At 42.3% G+C, this 24,454-nt stretch overlaps 1 protein-coding gene across 1 annotated transcript in view; it reads left to right on the forward strand.

Annotated features, from left to right (window-relative positions):
* Positions 1 to 24,454, forward strand: part of dnah7 (dynein, axonemal, heavy chain 7) — a 230,777-nt gene that overhangs the window by 77,982 nt on the left and 128,341 nt on the right. Inside the window, exons 21-33 of the mRNA XM_021596897.3 lie at positions 4,496 to 4,694; positions 5,664 to 5,804; positions 6,172 to 6,384; positions 6,530 to 6,639; positions 6,924 to 7,092; positions 10,112 to 10,214; positions 10,625 to 10,752; positions 11,004 to 11,216; positions 12,180 to 12,278; positions 12,612 to 12,860; positions 15,019 to 15,168; positions 16,799 to 16,981; positions 23,089 to 23,265. Coding sequence (XP_021452572.3) covers positions 4,496 to 4,694; positions 5,664 to 5,804; positions 6,172 to 6,384; positions 6,530 to 6,639; positions 6,924 to 7,092; positions 10,112 to 10,214; positions 10,625 to 10,752; positions 11,004 to 11,216; positions 12,180 to 12,278; positions 12,612 to 12,860; positions 15,019 to 15,168; positions 16,799 to 16,981; positions 23,089 to 23,265 — 2,134 coding nt within the window. The remainder of the gene's footprint in view (positions 1 to 4,495; positions 4,695 to 5,663; positions 5,805 to 6,171; positions 6,385 to 6,529; positions 6,640 to 6,923; positions 7,093 to 10,111; positions 10,215 to 10,624; positions 10,753 to 11,003; positions 11,217 to 12,179; positions 12,279 to 12,611; positions 12,861 to 15,018; positions 15,169 to 16,798; positions 16,982 to 23,088; positions 23,266 to 24,454) is intronic.

The raw sequence follows: 24,454 nt of genomic DNA on the forward strand, positions 1-24,454 counted from the left end.
ACTTATTTTAGCTTATAGCTGCATTGTTGGTTAAGTAAGCATTTCACTGGCACATGTGACAAATCAAATTTGATTTGATTTTTTGTGGAGTAAGTACAATGTTGTTGATCCATCCTCAGTTTTCTCCTATCACAGCCATTACACTCTAACTGTTTTAATGTCAATATTGGCCTCATTGTGAAATCCCTGAGCGGTTTCCTTCCTCCCCTGCAACTGAGTTAGGAAGGACACCTGTATCTTTGTAGTGACTGGGTGTATTGATACACCATCCAAAGTGTAATTAATAACTTCACCTTGCTCAAAGGGATAATTATTGTCTACTTTTTGTTTTTACCAATCTACCAATAGGTGCCCTTCTTTGCGAGGCATTGGAAAACCACCCTGGTCTTTGTGTTTGAAATTCACTGCTCAACTGAGGGACCTTACAGATAATTGTATGTGTGGGGTACAGAGATGAGGTAGTCATTATAAAATCATGTTAAAACGCTAATATTGCACATTGAGTGAGTTCATGCAACTTAAGTGACTTGTTAAGTACATTTTTACTCTTGAACTTTAGTGTTGCCATAACAAAGTGGTGAATACTTATTGATTCAAGACATGTCAGCTTTTCATTATTAATGAAGTTGTAAACATTTTTAATTCCACTTTGACATTATGGGTTATTTTGTGTCATCCAATGACACAAAATATAAATGTAATCCATTTCAAATTTAGGCTGTAACACAACAAAATGTGCAACAAGTCAAGGAGTATGAATACCTTCTGAAGACACTGTATATGGAGTCAGGAATAACAACACTTTGTATTTTCTTAAATAAACAAAAATGAACTACAGTAACTGTTGGCATTTCAGTTTCCCTCTGAGCGCAAACCGAACCGCGCCATGACCCCAAAACCGCATACCTACTGAACCGTTACACCCTAGCCATCAGGGGTATCTTGTCAGAAAGCCATGTTTCAGAAAAACAGGATATTGCATTTACAAGAGTCCCTTTGAGGGAAGTGGTGGCCGGTGTTCTCCTCTCCTTAGTCTTACCAGGAACCCAGCACTCCTGCCTTTTTTTTGACTGCGTTTCCTCTTTTGTAGCCTGGAGATTGGGTCAGAGGTACACAAAGAGCCCAGGCAGATGAATCGAAGTTGATGCCGGAATTTAGTTTATTAACTGCCGATGTTCAAAAGTTTTTGTTAATCATAGGAAATAATAGCAGGCACATTTCGAGCAAAAAAAAGTAAAGATAAATCACAAAATCACAAAATAGCAAAGTCGAGTAGGAGAACGCAAGACGGCAGACATACAGTACGGTGCCATGTCTCTTATTGTGTATCAGATGTTAGGGTTATTTATACAATAGATAGATGCATTGTAGTGGTTGGTCATACAGAGGCTTTAAAGTAGTGATGGCATTTGAGTTCCTTTCGTAGTGATGTATATGGGCATATTTACATTTCAGGTGTTTTTCACAACTCCTGTTCATAGAATAACCTACCAAAGTATAATATGAACAGAACACACAAACTTGGCCACTACATACACTTCATTCAGCAAAAAAGAAATGCTCCGAACCACCTCATCAAGACGGCTCAAAAGAGATGGGAATAAGGAGAAGAGAAAAAGTTGAGGCTTTCGAAAATGAAAATCCTGTACTTACTGTGGGAATTTAATTATATAATGTCTTCTCCTCACGACACTCTGCCCTACTTACTCCACTGTGGCTCCCTGAGTAGGCGAAAGGCTGATAAGCATGCCTTGTCTTATTTCACCAAAGGTATGTGGTTTATAATGAATGTGATTTTAGACAAAGGAGGCTCAGCCCTTTACTCTTCTCTGTTTCTTTTTTCCCCTTCTCATCCACTACTGCCATGAATTTCATTAGCCTCATGTCGCCTCGTGCAGTCACTGACTTTTCTGAAAAGACAGAATTTTCCAAACACCTACGGTAGTTTGATTTTGGCAAGGCGATGAATCTGTTGCGAGGCTGAATAGGACCTAGTGTGCCGTCTTAATGCCCATTTGAGCAAGGATGTGCCATTCTCCCATCTGTAGAGCTTTACCGCAGTTCTTTCTGTACCGAAGTTTGGCTAGACCAACCCAGTCAACCCACACAACCATTTCATGCAGCCACACATTTTCTCCAACGCTGCTTGGTTGCTTTATGATTCATTAGTATTTTTTAAATTAACGACTGTCCTTTTTTTCAGAACTGTTTTTATTTTATCTTTAGTGTTCGACTTCAATCCAACACAAAATAATGTATTGCAAAGTAATTTGTCACAGAAAGCACAACAAAACGCTTAGGCGTGGTACGTGTGTCGTATGTGAGATTTGATTAGTCTCTTTTGTGTTCCCCGACTGGTGGTTAGAGGACAATCAATAGCTGATTATCATCAGGATTAGGCCAGATGCAATAGTTTTGCGTGCGGTGTGAATAACAAACATTTTGTTGATTTTCCAGGCAAACCCTTGCATGCAATATAATAATTACAAGCAGTAGGCCTAAACGAGATGCTCCTACTGTGGCAGTGTTATACAGATAGGGAAGGACATCTAATTGTGGGAAGTGATGCATGGAAAGCAAGGACTTTGCCACCCAGGAGGGCCAAGATAAATAGGCTACCTGCTCACATTTGGATTATGCCTTCTATTAAGGGTATGATTATTCCTAAAATCTAAAGTTTGTTAGTTTTGTGGCCTAGGATGATCAAGCAGTGTAAGCAGCTGTGTCCAAAAAACATATACCGCTGCATGGGTTTGTTTACATCCCACTGCCATTTTAGCACATTCTCTCCTCTATCTTTCCTCTGTATCTATCCTATCCAATCAACATCAAAAAAACATGTTTGGCAGTTTTGATACATAAAAAGTGTATCAAGGGGTCTGAAGTCAGTGTCCATGTTCCTTGCAATATGTGTTGTGCGTCTGGCTGTAGGTCTACGGTACATTCGGAAAGTATTCAGACCCCTTGACTTTTTCCACATTTTGTTACATTACAGTCTTATTCTAAAATTGATTTAATTAACATTTACATATTCATATTCAGACCCTTTACTCAATACTTTGTTGAAGCACCTTTGGCAGCTATTACAGCCTTGAGTCTTCTTGGTTATGAAGCTACAAGCTTGGCACACCTGTATTTGGGGAGTTTCTCCCCTTCTTCTCTGCAGATCCTCTCAAGCTCTGTCAGTTTGGATGGGGAGCGTCGCTGCACAGCTATTTTCAGGTCTCTCGAGATGTTGGATCGTTTCCCTGTTGGTAGTTGAACCTTCGCCCCAGTCTGAGGTCCTAAGCACTCTAGAGCAGGTTCTTGTCAAGGATCTCTCTACTTTTCTCCGTTCATCTTTCCCTCGATCCTAATTAGTCCTCCAGCCCTTGCCGCTGAAAAACATCCCACAGTATGTTGCTGCCACCACCATGCTTCACCATAGGGATGGTGCCAGGTTTCCTCCAGACATGACGTTTGACATTCAGGCCAAAAAGTTCAATCTTGGTTTCATCAGACCAGAGAATCTTGTTTCTCATGGTCTGAGAGTATTTGGGCAAACTCCAAGCGAGCTGTCATGTGCCTTTTACTGAGAAGTGGTTTCCATCTGGCCACTCTACCATAAAGTTCTGATTTGTGGAGTGCTGCAGAGATTTTTGCCTTTCTGGAAGGTTCTCCCATCTCCGCAGAGGAACTCTGGTGCCCTGTCAGACTGACCGTCAGGTTTATGGTCACCTCCCTGAACAAGGCCCTTCTCCCCCGATTGCTCAGTTTGGCCGGGCGGCCAGCTCTAGGAAGAGTCGTTGTGGTTCCAAACTTCCTCCATTTTTGAGAATGATGGAGGCCACTGTGTTCTTGGGGACCTTCAATGCTGCACACATTTTTTGGTACCCTTCCCCAGATCTGTGCCTCGACACAATCCTGTCTCGGAGATATACAGACAATTCCTTTGACATCATGGCTTGGTTTTGCTCTGACATGCACTGTTAACTGTGGAACCTTATATAGACAGGTTTGTGCCTTCCCAAATCACGTCTATTCAAATGAATTTACCACAGGTGGACTCTAAGTTGTAGAGACATTTCAAGGATGATCAATGGAAACAGGATGCACCTGAACTCAATTTCGAGTCTCTTCGCAAAGGGTCTGAATACTTATGTAAATAAGGTATTTCTGTGTTTAATTTTTAATAATTTTGTTTTCGCTTTGTCATTATGGGCTATTGTGTGTAGATTGATGAGGAAAAACATTTATTTAATCAATTTTAGAATAAGGCTGTAACGCAACAAAATGTAGAAAAAGTCAGGGGGTCTGAATACTTTCCAAATGCACAGTATGTGCTCCTTACAAACTTTGTTTTTGGGGTGAACTAGGTCCATATTTTTTTTACTACTTTGTGTCCCAAAAGGGTGTTACAAACGTGTGCTTGTAATGTGAGAGGAGTTACCCACACACATCCCAGTGAAAAACGCTGCATAAATGCAATCCATTTTTTTCCCCTTCTTTCTTTTAGGGTTCAGCCTCATCTGAAGAAGTGTTTCGAGGGCATCAACGACGTGGTGTTCACAGAAGTGCTGGACATTACCCACATGAAGAGCAGCGAGGGAGAGGTGGTGGAGCTCCTAGATATAATCTCCACCTCTAAGGCCCGCGGCCAGGTGGAGAAATGGCTCCTAGAGCTAGAGATGGGTATGATCAGCTCCCTGCATAAGGTACAGTTACAGTACTTATGGCAATTCCATTGATCGGCAAACAAGAGATCTAATATCAGTGTCTAAGGTCTGCTTAAAAATATGATTTATTAGCTAAATTGGATATCTGACCCTGGACAAGTATTTTTTTAAATACAATTATTTGCCTATTTAAGATTTCTCTGTTTTTCGTACGATGTACCCAATGACTAATGAAAACTTGCTATGTCCTCATTGTGATTTTACAAAGGTGTTTCATACGTCTTATTTATACACTTTTGTAATATTTATGAAATGCATATTGATATATTTGGTAGCACTTATGTTTTTCCCTTTGCCTTCAACCCCATTCGATATGTAGAACGGATGTGGGAGGGGCTAGGTCTACATAAGGGTGCACATTTTTTTTTAAATCACAAAAGCTCTGACGAAGGCCATGAGGCCGATATGTAAGCTTATTAAATATCAGTGATACTATCAAGAGCAGTGTGCAACCACATAATCCAAAAGGAAGGCTACAGCTAATATTTTTGTTCTACAATTATTTTGATTCATATCATTTGATTCACTGTGATTGACCCGAATCCCAGATACTAGATTGGCAAAGTGAATTGCTTGTTTCATCAAAAATAATTATTGTTTAAAATAATCGATTCATATGAATCGTTAAAATTTATTTATTTTATTTTTGCGAAATGTTTTGCAGGGCATCCGTTTAACAGAAAATCTACTTTGATAGGCCTTACACATGGAAATACGAGGGGCGGCAGGTAGCCTAGTGGTTAGAGCGTTGGACTAGTAATCAAATGGTTCCAAGATCAAATCCCGAGCTGCCCCTGAACTAGACTGTTCCTAGGCCGTCATTGAAAATAATAATTTGTTCTTAACTGACTTGCCTTGTTAAATAAAGGTAAAATAAAATACACATTCTCTCCTAATTACAGTGTTGTTTTGATAATTATTTTCACATCCAATGGTTGTGTGCCCCAGGTGATTGGGGAGGCCATTGAGGCATACCCCAAGGACCTGAGGATCAACTGGGTGCGTACCTGGCCCGGCCAGACGGTGCTGTGTGTTTCCCAGGTGTACTGGACCAAAGACATTCACGCGGCCATCGTCTCAGGGCAGAAGGTACAAGGCCAAACTACATTGGAAAGAGTTTACCTTATATTATATAATATAATATCTGCAGATGAAAACTAGCCAGCTGGCATAATCTGGCACATTTTATTGATGTGTATTATCACTGTCAAATAAATACAGAAATCTAGAAATCTAGGCTGATGTCATGCTGCAGAACAGATTAAGTGCTATCTCACACCTAACTGAGGAAGAACCACTTGACGAGCACTGGACCATGTTAAGAAAAACCTGGTGTGTGTGTGTGAGTGTGTGTAAAAGCCTGCACAGATTACTGAGAGTGCATGGGTCATCATATGACCCTATGATTGACATATATTTCCCTGTCAAACCAGTGATGTCTCGTTTTGTTTTGCAGGCCCTGGATGTCTACCTGCAGCAGAACAACAGTCAGATCGATGACATTGTGATGCTGGTGCGCGGGAAACTGTCCAAGCAGAACCGGGTCACCCTGGGTGCTCTGGTGGTACAGGACGTCCACGCCCGAGATGTGCTAGCCACACTGGTCCAGAAAGGCATCAGGGACGAGACTGACTTTGAGTGGCTCAGTCAGCTACGCTACTACTGGGTGGTAAGTGTATGCGTGTGTGTGCATGTGGGGTTTTTGGGTGTGTATGTGTGCATGCATGCATGTTTTGTGTCTTATGTATTTTACCCTTGGCTCCATTAAGTACTAACTGACCAGGTTTGTGTTGACTTGACCTCTATATATACAGGAAGACCGTCTCCAGACTAAGATGATCAACGCCGGCCTTGCTTATGGTTACGAGTATCTTGGGAACACACCACGCCTGGTCATCACTCCACTTACTGACCGCTGCTACAGGTATGGACCACTAATACTCACCGCACTCATTGGCAAGTCAGGACCCTCGACATGCTGATGTGCTGCGACTGTAATGCAATTCCCTCAAATCAGACCTAAGTACTATGTGAAATCTGAATGAAATCTTTCACGCGACTTGGTCTAGAAGGATTAGAGTGCCAAGGGTGCGGGGTTTGCATTTCTTGTGACAATTCTATTGCCAGGCAAGCACAATCATGCATAGATAAAGTATTTGAAATGATTTCAAATAGCATTTGAACACAGGTCTGCCGCTTCTCCTACAGAACACTGTTTGGGGCCCTGCACTTATACTTGGGAGGGGCCCCTGAAGGTCCCGCAGGTACAGGGAAGACGGAGACCACCAAGGATCTGGCCAAGGCTGTGGCCAAGCAATGTGTTGTCTTCAACTGCTCCGACGGCTTGGATTACATCGCCCTGGGGAAGTTCTTCAAGGTGGGCATATCCCTCTAGCGTGGTAAAACCTGACTAAAACTGAGTGAACCAGACACTCACCATTGATAAGTTAAGTGAAACAATGGTGTGTGCAGCGTTCAGTCATGTTTAACCAGGCTAAGATCCCTCACACCCACTCTTACTGTAGGGCTCAGCTTCTAGTTGGCATGGCTCTATTGATGAATGGCTTCTGCTCATCAATACAGCTTTTAAATGATGATAAACATTCCAGTTTTAAAATCTTGTATTGTAGAACAGCTGATTAAAGATATGAGATGCAGGGCTGAGACCGTTTCCATGGTAACAGTGACACTTTTTGGAATGATGTGATGAAACTTTGTAGCAAACCAGTATCATGAAATACATGCACAACAAACAGGGCACATGTTAGCTGCTTGGCTAAATACAGAACATCAGCACACTGTTCTTTGATTGGCTAAACAAATGTCTATTTTGACATGTTACATCTTGGAAACTCCAGCAGCTGACATGAGACTTTCTGAATCTACATTGTTTAGATCAAGCAAACTTCATAAAACCATCTTGTCTTGGCTGTTAGATCTGTACCGGGCTTTATAGGCATTCCATGAGGCAGTAATTTACTCAAATATGATGATAACAGTTTATAAAAAACTGCTTAACAGAATTGTATACTTTTTTTTTGACCCAATACAGATCATTGTGATTCAGGCCACTTATATAAGAGCTTAGGTGATTTTTAAGATGGTCCTTTAGGTTTTTCCTCTTTAATTTAATTCAAGTTTAAACTCAACACTTCTCTGCCCACATGAATATGGACTGACACATTCTTAATATCCACACTTGACACATTGTTCTAACAATACTGATGGAGCCATGCAGTACAATACAGATATTGTGTTTTGGGTGGCATGCACATTGAGACTTTTAGCCTTGAGTTAAGGATTTTCATCCAAAAAAGCTGAATCTCCCTTTTTGGGGAAAAATGTAACTGATAGCTAACATTCCCAAGGTTGAGTGCTCTCCTGTTGTCCATGATGGGTACTAAGACATAGGCTACTACTGAACCTCCTAAAGAACTTGTGTGGCAGCAAGATGGATATCACAACGATGCCTTGGCAACCGCAAGTGGTCCAAGTTACGCTGTGTGTATGTGTCTGTTTCAGCAGTTTCAATTTGAAGCTGGTGGACAAAACTGAAAGCAAAAGACTCAAACACTAAACTTAAGGAGGGAAGGGGGGACAGTTGTTTGAATTGAGGCTGTTTTGTTGCAAATTGCCTAGTTTCCACAAGGGGGCTTCATTTTACATATAACTCCTTTAAATTACAAATGCCAAGGTATTTATATGAGTGGAGTCACTTAATTTGTGCTCCATTCAAAGTGTAAATATGTACGTCTGTGATGCCAGTGCTGTGGGCTTTAGAAAAAAACATATATTTAGTTTTATCTGCATTCAGTACCCGTTTCAGGTCAGTAAGTGAGTTTTGTATGACATTTTAAAAGCAGTTTGTAGATCAGCACAGTGTCATCAGCATGAAGGTATACAGTTCTTCACATAGGGACCAATATCGTTAATATACAATGTGAGTAGTACTGGCCGTAGAATAGACCCCTGGGGTACTAATTTTGTGACCTTGAGGAATCATTTCAGCAACTATACATTGAGGTCTATCAGTTAGGTCATTATTGAACCAGTAGCAGGCATTTTGATCAAGTCCGACAGAGGACAACCAAGGCAGCAACAGTGAGTGATCCAAAGTATCAAAGGCTTTAGATCTTTAACCTGTCTAGGACTGGGAACCCCGTTCCGCTAGCGGAACCCCTCGCCAACAGCCAATGAAATTGCAGTTCGCCAAATACAAATCAATAGAAATTTCATAAATCAAATTTCTCAAACATACAAGTATTAGGCACCATTTTAAAGATACAATTCTCATTCATCCAGCCACAGTGTCTGATTTCAAAAATGCTTTACAGCGAAAGCTCCACAAACAATTATGTTAGGTCACCACCAACTCACAGAAAAACCCAGCCATTTTTCCAGCCATAGAGAGGAGTCACAAAAAGTAAAAATAGAGATAAAATGAATCACTAACCTTTGATGATCTTCATCAGATGACACTCATAGGACTTCATGTTACACAATACATGTATGTTTTGTTCGGTAAAGTTCATATTTATATCCAAAAATCTTATTTTACATTGGCGTGTTATGTTCAGTAGTTCCAAAACATGCAGTGATATTGCAGAGATCCACATGAATTCACAGAAATACTCATTATAAACGTTGATGAAAATTCAAGTGTTATGCAGGGAACTTTAGATACACTTCTCCTTAATGCAACCGCTGTGTCAGATTTACGGAAAAAGCATAATCTGAGAACGGCGCTCAGAGCCCAAACCAGCCAAAATAAATATCTGCCATGTTGCGCAGTCAACATTAGTCATAAATAGCATGATAAATATTCACTTACATTTGATGATCTTCATCAGAATGCACTCCCAGGAATCGCAGTTCCACAATAAATGTTTGTTTTGTTCGATAATGTCCATCATTTATGTCCATTTATGTCCAAATAGCTTCTTTTGTTAGGACGTTTGGTAAACAAATCCAAAAGCGCGTTCAGGTCCAGTCGGATGAAAAGTTCAAAAAGTTATATTACAGGTCAAAGAAACTTGTCAAACTAAGTATAGAATCAATCTTTAGGATGTTTTTATTATAAATGTTCAATAATGTTCCAGCCGGAGAATTCCATTGTGGGCACTCTGGGCATGCTATTCATCCAAAAGTGAAAATGCTGCCCCCTATCCCAAAGAAGTTCAACATTGCTTTTTATCTAGAGAGCATACAATAACATTGACTAAGGGATGCAGCTGAGATGGTACTATGTCCCTGTCTAAATCCTGATTGACATGTGTTTAGTATACATTTCCTAGATGTGCATAAATGAGTTTCTACTAAAATAATAACATTTTACTAATTCTCTATTTGATGTGGATGTGTATGCTTCTCTAGTCATATCTCTTGTTGCTTGGCAGGGTTTGCTGTCCTGTGGAGCCTGGGCCTGCTTTGACGAGTTCAACCGCATTGACCTGGAGGTTCTATCAGTGGTAGCCCAGCAGATTCTCACCATACAGAGAGGTGTGTGTAAGAGAGTCTCATAGTGTATGTGTGTGTGTGTGAGAGAAATTCCCCATAATTTACACATTCTCACACCATACAGCTGTGTGTGTCCATTAAAGACAGATTCTCAACATACAGAGAGTTGTGTGTGTGTGAGACGCCATAATACGCATTCTCACACCATACAAAGAGGTGTTTAGGTGTATAGTTCAACTGTTAGTACTTCAACTATAGCGCATTTGGCCACATGTTCTTACTTGTCGCTAGCATGGTCAGTCAATGGCACTGATCAAATGTAGTCCCGGTCTCTGTAATATAATAATAATGATATATGCCATTTAGCAGGCACTTTTATCCAAAGTGACTTGCAGTCAAGCGTGCATACATTACAATCCATTACATTACAATACATACATTTTCTCTCTTAGGTATTACTTCCCATGCTGAAATGCTGCTGTTTGAGGGGACGGAGCTAAAGCTAAACCCCTCCTGTGCTGTGTTCATCACCATGAACCCAGGATACGCCGGTCGCTCTGAACTGCCAGACAACCTAAAGGTACCCGTGCTAAATGTATTAATATTATTATCTGAGATCACATTAGCACAAGCCTCAGTGACTGTACCCAAGAGCCATCTGGTTGTACGGGATCACATGATGGCACACATGACATAGGTTACATCCCAAATGGCACCCTATTCCCTACATAGTGTACTAATTTTGACCAGAGCCCATAGGGTTGTAATGCACTATGTAAGGTATCATTTGTAAAGCAGGCACAATTTTGGTGGGTTGTTTCCTTTCTCTAGGCTCTCTTCAGGACGGTGGCCATGATGGTCCCGGACTACGCCATGATATCTGAGATTGTGCTCTACTCTTGTGGGTTTGTGACTGCCCGGCCACTGTCGGTAAAGATCGTAGCTACCTACAGGCTGTGTTCAGAACAGCTGTCCATGCAGCACCACTACGACTACGGCATGAGGGCCGTCAAGTCTGTCCTGACCGCCGCCGGGAACCTGAAGGTACCTGTCACAAGTCGTCACATTGACTCTTTGCACATGTCATTCAGGTCCCTACAGTGTACCCACAATAAGTGTTTACCTCTGTCCTCTAAGTTCCCACAATGTTCACTTCTACGGCAGTGTTTCTTAATCCTGTTCCTGTGAACCCAAAAGACTACACAACTGCTTCCACTAATCAACTCACCATTAAACCTGTAATATGTGGAATCAGGTGTGTAGTGCTAGGGGGGAAAAAAAACGTACATACCTACAGGCCCCACAATGTTCCCACATTTATCCTTTGCTCCTTTTCTCTCACTTTCACGATTGTGATGTTTTTTTTTTATATTGCTAGATCAATTAGACAAAAGGGGACATTATTAATAACACTTGTTGTTAGTAATGGGACAATTTGTCCTCTCAAACCAGGTTGTCATTGTCTGAAGTTGAATATGAAGTTGAACATTACTCTTTGCAGCCACATTAGATTGAAATAGTTTATTTTGACATTGTGATGACAATGAGAAATTGGGGCGTTCGTTCCTAACACGCAATGACATAGCAGAGTACAATGAAGACAGAACCTGGAAGATTGACTTTCAAAGATAAAGATCTGAACCCAGAACCAGGTTCCCCATATAAATAGAACATATTCTTTCCCAGGCTCTAAGTGTTGTTTTCGGTGCGCCGCAATGCATTAATTTTTACATCAATTTCAGCACTGCCGCCTCCAGGACTTTACCCTGTCGCCTCTTTCAAAATTACTTTTGGAAAATAGTGGCGTGCATTTAGCCCCTGAGCTAAAAGCTGCAAATACCACTGAAGGCTCCCTCGTCTGAAAGAGAACGCGTGTCAGTGCACTCAAAGGCTCCTGAATGATGCCTTTCCCCACAAGGCCCAAATGTGTCTCCCTCTCATTATGTATCTACCTCTTCACACCATTATCTCTCTCTCTCTCTCTCTCTCTCTCTCTCTCTCTCACAGCTGAAGTATCCTGATGAAAATGAAGACATCCTGTTGCTTAGGTCCATCATTGACGTCAACCTGCCAAAGTTTCTGGCTCATGATCTACCGCTCTTTGGGGTGAGATAGTTTGCAAAGTCACTTCCTGACAATATAAACTCAGCAAAAAAAGAATCATCCTCTCACTGTCAACTGCGTTTATTTTCAGCAAACTTAACATGTGTAAATAATTGTATGAACACAACAAATAAACAAATAAACTGAATGGGACTAACAGAAATGGAATAATGTGTCCCTGAACAAAGGGCGGGGGTTAAAATTAAAAGTAACAGTCTGGTGTGGCCACCAGCTGCATTAAGTACTGTAGTGCATCACCTCCTCATGGATTGCACCAGATTTGCTAGTTCTTGCTGTGAGATGTTACCCCACCCCTATACGTGTGCATCTTCCTAGGGCATCACCTCTGATCTGTTCCCCGGGGTCAAACTCCCCAAACCGGACTATCGTCTCCTGCTGGAGGCCATCAAAGAGAACAGCGATAAGATGAACCTGCAGGTGACAGACTTCTTCGCAGAGAAGATCCTGCAGATCTTTGAGATGATGATCGTGCGCCACGGCTTTATGCTGGTGGGGGAGCCCTTTGGTGGGAAGACGTGCGCCTACCGGGTGCTGGCAGCAGCCCTACAAGACATCTGTGAGAAGGTAACTTTCACTTCTTACATACAGATGCCATATCTTCTTTTGATCATCCTGCTGCTGCAGGATGATTTTCCTGCTGTGTGAAACTGGATCAAATTAAGATATGGCATTTTAGTTCAATTCTGTGTCTAAAACCCCTTTAAAGGCCTTTGGCTGGGGGGCAGTATTGAATAGCTTGGATGAATAAGGTGCCCAGAGTAACCTACTTGCTCCTCAGTCCCAGTTGCTAATATATTATATATATATTATTAGTATATTTGGATAGAAACTCTGAAGTTTCTAAAACTGTTTGAATGATGTCTGTGAGTATAACAGAACTCATATGGCAGGTAAAAACCTGAGAAAAAATCCAAACAGGAAGTGAGAAATTGGTAGAGGTTGGTCGATTTTCAGCCCCTATAGAAGATAGTGGGATATTGGTCATCTTGCACTTCCTAAGGCTTCCACTAGATGTCAACCGTCTTTAGAAACTTGTTTGATGCTTCTACTATGAAGGGGGGCTGAATGAGAGGGGAATGAGTCTGAGGTCTGCCAGCAGTCACGCACATTTCACATGCAAGGTATCTCCCGTTCCTTTGCTTTTCTGAAGACAAAGGAATTCTCTGGTTGGAATATTATTGTTAAAAACATCCTAAAGATTGTTTCCATACATCGTTTGACAAGTTTCTACGGACTGTCACGGAATGGAACACCAAAGGGCGTCCCATTCACCCTCTGAATTGTGCACACATACACAATCCATGTCTCAATTGTCTCAAGGCTTACAAATCCTCCTTTTACCTGCCTCCTTCCCTTCAATGTCAATGAAATGAAGTGGATTTAACGAGTGAATCAATACATGATCATAACTTTCATCTGGATTCACCTGGTCAGCCTATGTCATGGAAATAATGTTTTGTACGGTCAGTGTATCTAAATGTGAGAGATGAACAGAGTGTGGTGCAGTTATTTTGTGTACAGTTCAGCGATGGCTTGATGTGGTGGCAACATAAGGTGCATAGTCCTTTAGTCTCTATGGTTCAGATGGCAGGTTGGTGAGGGCCGCAGCACTGGGAAAGAAACTGTTCAGTTGGCGGTTGGTTTTAGTCATGATTGACCTGAACCCGTCTGCCAGAGGATCATTTTTGAAAGAGGGAGTGACCGGGTGGGAGTAGTTTGCAATGATCTTTGATAGGTGTTGCAGCCTGCCCTTGGAGCAGGCAGATGCAGACCCAAACCAGAGAGTGCTGGAGGATGTGAGGAAAGGACTCAATGATTGATTCTTTAAAGGGGGTGGCAGGTTGCCTAGTGGTTAGAGCGTTGGACTAGTAACTGAAAGGTTGCAAGATTGAATCCCTGAGCTGACAAGGTAAAATAAATCTGTCGTTCTGCAGTAAATATGGTTAGTTTATTCGGCATTGAGGGGTTGTCTGCCGTCGGGGACTCAGGGGAGATTTTGGTTTGTAGTTTTAGTCCTTTCCAGACATACGGACAGTCGTTGTTGGAGAACTACTGCTCTAGCCTGACTTTATGCTGCTATTTGGCCTTCATTTCTGAGTCTGAACTTTTTCTTGGTCTTACTGGTCTTGCTCCTCTGGTCTTCTTCTTTGGCAGAACTTTGTCTAGTTAGTACATCCTTTCCCTGTAGTTGGTCCGCTTCTGCACTGTTTACTAGACATCACTGTTTCCCAGACAAGCACAGCACGGCAGTTACGTTTTTACTTGCCTGAGAGGCCTTCTAGTGTTCCCTGGGAGGAGACAGAATGGCAAATGATGGAATGCTGAATGATGTCACATTTATCATCGTCCCTGGCAACTCTAGACGGCCCGTCATGTCCATCCTCCTCTCATTTCCGCAAGCTTCCGCTTCCTCTTTAACACCGTCTGACAGCTCCACTCAGAAATGCCACTCGCTGTGGTTTTGGCTCTCCTTTGTTTAGAGAAGCTTTTTATCATGGAGACATTGATCTCGGAGGCGATTTATGCCTTGGCAGAGGAAGTGTGGTCAAATGAGGTGCTAGCCTAATCTACATTGTGTTCTAGCTGTCTTTGTTGTTTTTTTTCTGGTGCTTTCAGATGGGCTTGGATCTGTTATCTATTATAAGTAACTGGTTTCTATTGTCCACAGATAATGTTGCTAATCAGCTAATTTTGTGTGTGTGTGTCTGTGTGTGTGGTCTAGGGTTTAATGGATGAAAACCGAGTCCAAATCACGGTTATAAATCCCAAGTCCATCACCATGGGCCAGCTGTACGGTCAGTTTGACCCGGTCTCTCACGAGTGGTCGGACGGCATCCTGGCGGTCAGCTACAGGGCCTTCGCCTGCTCTCAGGTAAAATGGTCATCCACGGTCAACTCCAAAAACAGAAAAAAACTGGAGAAAGTGGCACTCAGAACATTCCGACAGAAACCGAAATGACCAAACTAATTATAAACTGTGTGGTTTGAGCCATGAATTCTGATTGGTATATCAGACCGTATACCGTGGGTATGACACAATATTTAATTGTACTGCTATAATTACGTTGGTAACCAGTTTATAATAGCAATAAGGCTACTCTGGGGTTTGTGATATATGTCCGATATACCACGGCTAAGGGCTGTGTCCAGGCACTCCGCATTGTGTGGTGCTTAAGAACAGCCCTTAGCCGTGGTATAATGGCCATATACCACACCTCCTCGGGCCTTATGGTTTAATTATATGGCTCTGCTGCCATGTACTGTTTCCATGGAAACAGGGATTTTAGTGACAATCTGTGGATTATAACCTTTTAAAATGAGATTAAGATGTTCACAGAGATCAATAACTCAAGGGAATTAACTTGGTGTCACTGCAGTGGGTCAAATGCTGTGAGACCTTCGTCTAGGAGGCTGTTAGAAATGACAGAATGAGAGTAAAATATCTTAATTTCCCTAATTAAACTATTTATTTCTCAGTCAACAATTGTAATTGACAGAAACAATGGGTAGCTTTGACACCTTTTGATCATACTTCTCTTCAGGAGCATGTTGTTTTTTCCCAAAATATTTCACTTGTCAACATGAGGTATTGAAGTACATAGGTATTTTCAATATGTTTTGACAGTTTATGTATTAAAGCAATAAAGTGCGTACCATCGAACGACGCCTGGCTTCACTAGGCTAGAATACTTTAATTCCTGCTTGTTATTTAACACACTAAATCCAGTAAATTCCAGTTTTGTTGGCACTTTAATTTGAAATCATTAGCTTTGACACAGGAAGCATCTGCATACTTTGTGATCCCCCCCCCCTGGTTCAGGGAGATCTTTTTAAGTAATGTTTTCTGTCAGATGATTACATTATGCTTTCTCGAGCACCAGATGGCCCAAGCCGATCGCATCTCGAGTTGTTTATATTATAACAAATCAATTTAACCAGAACTCCTGCCAGCTTTCTCATTGGAGAATTGATGCTTGATGTCAACCTCCATTATGCATGTGTATGTGTTAATTTACATCAGTTCTGGAACGCTACATTTGAATTTGAGGCCTGTTATGACCTTCAAAGTTGGACTTGAGGTGAATAGTGTCAGGGAAAGTATGAATATGTGCATATGATTATTGGTTAATCTATATGGGCCATCTTTAAATCAACTTTGATTTACCTAAGAATTTCTTAAAATGTACTTTTAAGCCTTTCAGAAACTTCGAGCTCCACTAATGTCTCCCCAATCCTTCAAAAAACTTTGAGCACTGCAGGATCTCCCTTTGCTGTAGTTTTCCTATTACATTAGCTATTTTATTTAAGACTGAAACTGGCATGACCATAACCTGTGGTGACAGCAAAGATTGAGAGAGTGGGAGGCTTCACTTGTTAGCACCCACACAGCCATGTAATCATCTGGGTGCACATGGGTCCACTCCTCTTTTGTGTTACTTGAAAACTGATAGTGTGTGATAGTTAGAAAGTACCACACAGCACATACCTCTTTCCATCCGTAGAGTCCGGACAGGAAGTGGCTGATCTTTGACGGGCCGGTGGATGCTGTGTGGATCGAGAACATGAACACGGTGCTGGACGACAATAAGAAGCTGTGCCTGATGAGCGGAGAGATCATTCAGATGTCCCCGCAGATGAGCCTCATATTCGAGCCCATGGACCTGGAGGTGGCCTCCCCAGCCACGGTGAGACTGGGAGTTGTAGTTCTATTGAGGCAATTTTTTGTTCTCAAATACATACAGCACTGATAATGGTGGGAGAATAAGTTCTGTAAGGGCTAATTGAAGTATTATCAGCAAGCAATATCATTATATTCGTCACATCTTGATGCATAACTCATGGCCTCATTCAATCCCGACTATTACAGATCACAAATCTTTTAACCAACTTAAAAGTCACTATCAAATATGCATTTATTATCTGCACTGTGTTATGTCAGGAAACATCAGGGGGATTTCATGAGATTTAATGGCCCAAACAAAACAAGCATCAGGTAAACATTCTCTCTGATGTCTTAGAGAAAGAAGTCAGATATGCAGTAGCATAACTGGGGCAGACTTCTTGTGCAGTATTGTGTAACGGACCTCCACACTGTCACAATGCGGGTCACTAAAGGGAGAGACCCATCCTCTTAGCGCATAATTACAGTCACAATTACAGACAAATTGACACCAGAAGGACCAATGGCACTCTATGTATGTGTCGCAGAGTTTGTACATGTTGGTAATTATATAATACAGTCCACTTGGATTTTCTGTGAACACATTAAGTATGACAAGGACTGTTTCATTGATGCAGTAGTCCTGTGCACAAAGTTCATCATATGTAGTGTCCAGCGTTTTCTCTTACCACATAACCTGACTAAGATAAACTTGGGGCTCTTATAGGGGTAGGGCTTAAACTGTACAAATAACGTATCTTAATTTGATCATCCTGTTGTTGCAGGAATTTTCATCATTCAGTTGTACTTTCCACTTTAAAATGTCAGACTTGATTTGCCCTAACGAAAAGTGTTCCCATGAATTATAATCCACATAATACTTTTTTTCTGGTAAAGTCATGTTATGGTCAGGAATAACACCTTTCTGTGTTGCATATGATTTGAGCCCAGAGTTCCTGGGCAGCACAACAGTACCTTCAGAACATATTCATCCCCATGACTTTTTCAGCCTGAATTTTCACTGGCCTACACACAATACCACATAATGTTAAAGTGGAATCATGTTTTAATTTTTTAAATACAAATTAATAAGAAATGTAAAGCTGAAATGTCTTGAGTGAAGTATTTAACCCCTTTGTAATGGCAAGCCTAAATAAGTTCAGGAGTAAAAATGTGATTTACAAGTCACATAAGTTGCATGGACTCAATTTGTGTGCAATAGTGTTTAGTGTAGTTACTCCACAACACTAACCTAAGCGACAGAGTGAAAAGTAGAAAGCATGTACAGAATACAAATATTCAAAGCATCCTGTTTGCAATAAGGCACAAAAGTAAAACTGCTAAATATCGGGCAATTTTTTTTACTTAATGTCCTGAATACAAAGCATTATTTTGGGGGGAAATCCAACACAACACATCACTGAGTACCACTCTTCATATTTTCAAGCATGGCGGTGGCCACATTATGTTATGTGTATGCTTGTCATCGGCAAGGACAGGGGGGTTTTCATCGTAAAGAAAATGGAATAGAGCTAAGCACAGGCAGAATCCTAGAGGAAAACCTGGTTCATTCTGCTTTCCAACAGACACTGGGAGACAAATTCACCTTTTATCAGGACAATTACCTAAAACATGCCAAATATACAGTGGAGTTGCTTACCAAGACAACATTGAATGTTCCTGAGTGGCCGAGTTACTTTTTTGACTTAAATTGGCTTGAAAATCAATGGCAAGACATTTTTAAGTCTGTCTAGCAATGATCAACAACCAACTTGAAGCTTGAATTATTATTATTATTATTATTTATTTTTTTAAAGAATAATGTGCATACATTGCACAATTCAGTTGTGCAAAGCTCTCGGGAAGACTTACCCGGAAAGACACACAGCTGTAATAGCTAGTTACTTCCGGCGCCGACAGAGATGGCCGCCTCGCTTCGCGTTCCTAGGAAACTATGCAGTTTTTTGTTTTTTTACGTGTTATTTCTTACATTAGTACCCCAGCTCATCTTAGGTTTCATTACATACAGTCGAGAAGAACTACTGAATATAAGATCAGCATCAACTCACCATCAGTACTACCAAGAATATGTTTTTCGCGACGCGGATCCTGTGTTCTGCCTTACAAACAGGACAACTGAGTGGATTCCATGCAGCGACCCAAAAAAAAAACGACTCCGAAAAAGAGGGAAACGAGGCGGTCTTCTGGTCAGACTCCGGAGACGGGCACATCGTGCACCACTCCCTAGCATTCTTCTTGCCAATGTCCAGTCTCTTGACAACAAGGTTGATGAAATCCGAGCAAGGGTAGCATTCCAGAGGGACATCAGAGACTGTAACGTTCTTTGCTTCACGGAAACGTGGCTCACTGGAGTGACTCTATCCGAAGCGGTGCAGCCAACGGGTTTCTCCACACATCGCGCAGACAGAAACAAACAACTTTCTGGTAAGAAGAGGGGCGGCGGCGTATGCCTTATGACTAACGTGACATGGTGTGATGAAAGAAACATACAGGAACTCAAATCCTTCTGTTCACCTGATTTAGAATTCCTCACAATCAAATGTAGACCGCATTATCTACCAAGAGAATTCTCTTCGATTATAATCACAGCCGTATACATCCCCCCCCAAGCAGACACATCGATGGCTCTGAACGAACTTTATTTAACTCTTTGCAAACTGGAAACCATTCATCCGGAGGCTGCATTCATTGTAGCTGGGGATTTTAACAAGGCTAATCTGAAAACAAGACTCCCTAAATTTTATCAGCATATCGATTGCGCAACCAGGGGTGGAAAGACCTTGGATCATTGTTACTCTAACTTCCGCGACGCATATAAGGCCCTGCCCCGCCCCCCTTTCGGAAAAGCTGACCACGACTCCATTTTGTTGATCCCTGCCTACAGACAGAAACTAAAACAAAAGGCTCCCACGCTGAGGTCTGTCCAACGCTGGTCCGACCAAGCTGACTCCACACTCCAAGACTGCTTCCACCACGTGGACTGGGACATGTTTTGTATTGCGTCAGACAACAACATTGACGAATACGCTGATTCGGTGTGTGAGTTCATTAGAACGTGCGTTGAAGATGTCGTTCCCATAGCAACGATTAAAACATTCCCTAACCAGAAACCGTGGATTGATGGCAGCATTCGCGTGAAACTGAAAGCGCGAACCACTGCTTTTAATCAGGGGAAGGTGTCTGGTAACATGACCGAATACAAACAGTGCAGCTATTCCCTCCGCAAGGCTATCAAACAAGCTAAGCGTCAGTACAGAGACAAAGTAGAATCTCAATTCAACGGCTCAGACACAAGAGGCATGTGGCAGGGTCTACAGTCAATCACGGACTACAGGAAGAAATCCAGCCCAGTCACGGACCAGGATGTCCTGCTCCCAGGCAGACTAAACAACTTTTTTGCCCGCTTTGAGGACAATACAGTGCCACTGACACGGCCGGCAACGAAAACATGCGGTCTCTCCTTCACTGCAGCCGAGGTGAGTAAGACATTTAAACGTGTTAACCCTCGCAAGGCTGCAGGCCCAGACGGCATCCCCAGCCGCGCCCTCAGAGCATGCGCAGACCAGCTGGCCGGTGTGTTTACGGACATATTCAATCAATCCCTATACCAGTCTGCTGTTCCCACATGCTTCAAGAGGGCCACCATTGTTCCTGTTCCCAAGAAAGCTAAGGTAACTGAGCTAAACGACTACCGCCCCGTAGCACTCACTTCCGTCATCATGAAGTGCTTTGAGAGACTAGTCAAGGACCATATCACCTCCACCCTACCTGACACCCTAGACCCACTCCAATTTGCTTACCGCCCAAATAGGTCCACAGACGATGCAATCTCAACCACACTGCACACCGCCCTAACCCATCTGGACAAGAGGAATACCTATGTGAGAATGCTGTTCATTGACTACAGCTCGGCATTCAACACCATAGTACCCTCCAAGCTCGTCATCAAGCTCGAGACCCTGGGTCTCGACCCCGCCCTGTGCAACTGGGTACTGGACTTCCTGACGGGCCGCCCCCAGGTGGTGAGGGTAGGCAACAACATCTCCTCCCCGCTGATCCTCAACACTGGGGCCCCACAAGGGTGCGTTCTGAGCCCTCTCCTGTACTCCCTGTTCACCCACGACTGCGTGGCCACGCACGCCTCCAACTCAATCATCAAGTTTGCGGACGACACAACAGTGGTAGGCTTGATTACCAACAACGACGAGACGGCCTACAGGGAGGAGGTGAGGGCCCTCGGAGTGTGGTGTCAGGAAAATAACCTCACACTCAACGTCAACAAAACTAAGGAGATGATTGTGGACTTCAGGAAACAGCAGAGGGAACACCCCCCTATCCACATCGATGGAACAGTAGTGGAGAGGGTAGCAAGTTTTAAGTTCCTCGGCATACACATCACAGACAAACTGAATTGGTCCACTCACACAGACAGCATTGTGAAGAAGGCGCAGCAGCGCCTCTTCAACCTCAGGAGGCTGAAGAAATTTGGCTTGTCACCAAAAGCACTCACAAACTTCTACAGATGCACAATCGAGAGCATCCTGGCGGGCTGTATCACCGCCTGGTACGGCAACTGCTCCGCCCTCAACCGTAAGGCTCTCCAGAGGGTGGTGAGGTCTGCACAACGCATCACCGGGGGCAAACTACCTGCCCTCCAGGACACCTACACCACCCGATGTCACAGGAAGGCCATAAAGATCATCAAGGACATCAACCACCCGAGCCACTGCCTGTTCACCCCGCTATCATCCAGAAGGCGAGGTCAGTACAGGTGCATCAAAGCTGGGACCGAGAGACTGAAAAACAGCTTCTATCTCAAGGCCATCAGACTGTTAAACAGCCACCACTAACATTGAGTGGCTGCTGCCAACACACTGACACTGACTCAACTCCAGCCACTTTAATAATGGGAATTGATGGGAAATGATGTAAATATATCACTAGCCACTTTAAACAATGCTACCTTATATAATGTTACTTACCCTACATTATTCATCTCATATGCATACGTATATACTGTACTCTATATCATCGACTGTATCCTTATGTAATACATGTATCACTAGCCACTTTAAACTATGCCACTTTGTTTACATACTCATCTCATTTGTACATACTGTACTCGATACCATCTACTGTATCTTGCCTATGCTGCTCTGTACCATCACTCATTCATATATCCTTATGTACATATTCTTTATCCCCTTACACTGTGTACAAGACAGTAGTTTTGGAATTGTTAGTTAGATTACTTGTTGGTTATTACTGCATTGTCGGAACTAGAAGCACAAGCATTTCGCTACACTCGCATTAACATCTGCTAACCATGTGTATGTGACAAATAAAATTTGATTTGATTTGATTTGATTTGATTGAGGTGATTCTAACATGTATTCACTCAGAGGTGTGAATACTTATGTAAAATATATTTATGTATTTCAAAAATGTCTAAAAACATGGTTTCACTTTGTCATTATGGGGTATTGTGTGTAGATGTGTAAAACATATACAGTATATTTAATCAATTTTGAATTCAGGCTGTAACACAACAACACATGGAATAAGTCAAGGGGTATGAATATTTTAATGGCCTTGGACAACTTTGATAGCTTTCTACTACTTTAATTGATTTTAATAAAAGCAATGTTTCTTGCCAATGAGGAAGCTATTTATCACAATTATTGACCTCACAATAAGCCAGATTCGACTAACTTACATTGTGGTGCTGAAACTTGAAGCAGCAGCTGCGGCACAATCAGTCGGAAATAGTTTCAACCTTCATTTTAATTTAACTATACTAACAACAAGAGGGCTTTGTGTTGAAGTATATTTCTTCCTATTTAATAAATAAGAGGTAGGCCTACCTGTTTGGCAGACCAAACTAGGCTATAGGCTGCTATCCATAGATTTGATGGCCAATTCCTCCACCCACCATGCACTAAAACAGATCTGATTAATATAAAGTGATCTATAACGGTGCTTCGGTCCACAATGTTCTTTGCTATAAACAAGCTTTAAGGATATCTTTTGGTTCAGTTCTATGACATTCAGTGGCTGAGCTACAACCTTCTATAGCCGAAAAGACCAACTTGTTTGTGTTTTATTTAACAGGTGTCTCGCTGTGGCATGATCTACATGGAGCCTCACATGCTGGGCTGGCGGCCCCTCATGTTGTCCTGGCTCAACACACTGCCCACCACAGTCAACGCCATGCACAAGGACCTCATCACTGGTCTCTTTGACCGGATGCTGCCGGCCTGCCTCCAGCTGATACGCAAGGCTACCCAGGTACAATTCAAAGATGTAGTCATTCTATATTGGACATTCCCATAAATATATTTATATTAAACATCATGCACACCATGTTATCCAATGGTTTCTCAACTCCAGTCCTCCAGGACTAATGTCTCTTCTGGATTTCATTCAAATCAGTGACTAGTGTATTTACAGTTGTATAAGTTTTTTGACCTGGCAATCATTGAAGTTGTATAGTGAATTCAGAATAGACTAGAATATATGGATATCAGAACAGCGATTACTCACCTTGAACTGGACAAATATGTTTTCTTTAATGAGTCAGACGCAAATGATATAATGCTGCTCCCAGGCAAGTCCCAAAAACATTAAAAAAAACGATCTTAAGTTTCACCAAGTCGTGGCTGAACGACGACACGGATAATACACAGTTGGCTGGATTTCCCGTGCATCTGCAAGACAGAACAGCTACGTCTTGTAAGACGAGAGGTGAGGGTCTGTATTATTATATTAACAGCTGGTGCGCGATGTCTAATATTGAGGAAGTGTCAAGGTTTTTCGTAGCTGTCTATTTACCGCAAACCGACGCTGGCACTAAGACCGCAATCAACAAGCTGTATAAGGCCATAAGCAAACAAGAAAATGATCATCCAGAAGCGGCACTCCTAGTTGCAAACTTAAATCCGTTTTACCTCATTTCTACCAGAATGTCACATGTGCAACCGGAGGGGAAAAACATCTCTAGACCACCTTTACTCCACACACAGAGACGCGTACAAAGCTCTCCCTCGCCCATTTGGTAAATCGGAACATAATTATATCCTCATGATTCCTGCTCACAAGTAACAACTACCAGTGATTTGCTCAATACGGAAGTGGTCAGAAGACGTGGATGCTACGCTACAGGACCGTTTTGCTATCACAGACTGGAATATGTTCCAGAATCATCCAATGGCATTGAGCAGTGTACCACCTCAGTCACCGGATTCATCAATAAGTACATTCACAGCGTCCCCCCCACTGTGACCTTAACGTACATATCCCAACCAGAAGCCATGGATTACAGGCAACGTCTGCACCGAGTTTAAGGCTAGAGCTGCCGCTTTCAAGGAGTGGTACACAAAGCTCATCACTAAGCTCAGGACGCTGGGACTAAACACCTACCTCTGCAACTGGATCATGGACTGACGGGTCGCCCCCAGGTGGTAAGGGTAGACAACAC

The sequence above is a fragment of the Oncorhynchus mykiss genome, chromosome 3 (genome assembly GCF_057628025.1).
Source record: "Oncorhynchus mykiss isolate SJ-2025 chromosome 3, ASM5762802v1, whole genome shotgun sequence".
NCBI lineage: Eukaryota > Metazoa > Chordata > Actinopteri > Salmoniformes > Salmonidae > Oncorhynchus > Oncorhynchus mykiss.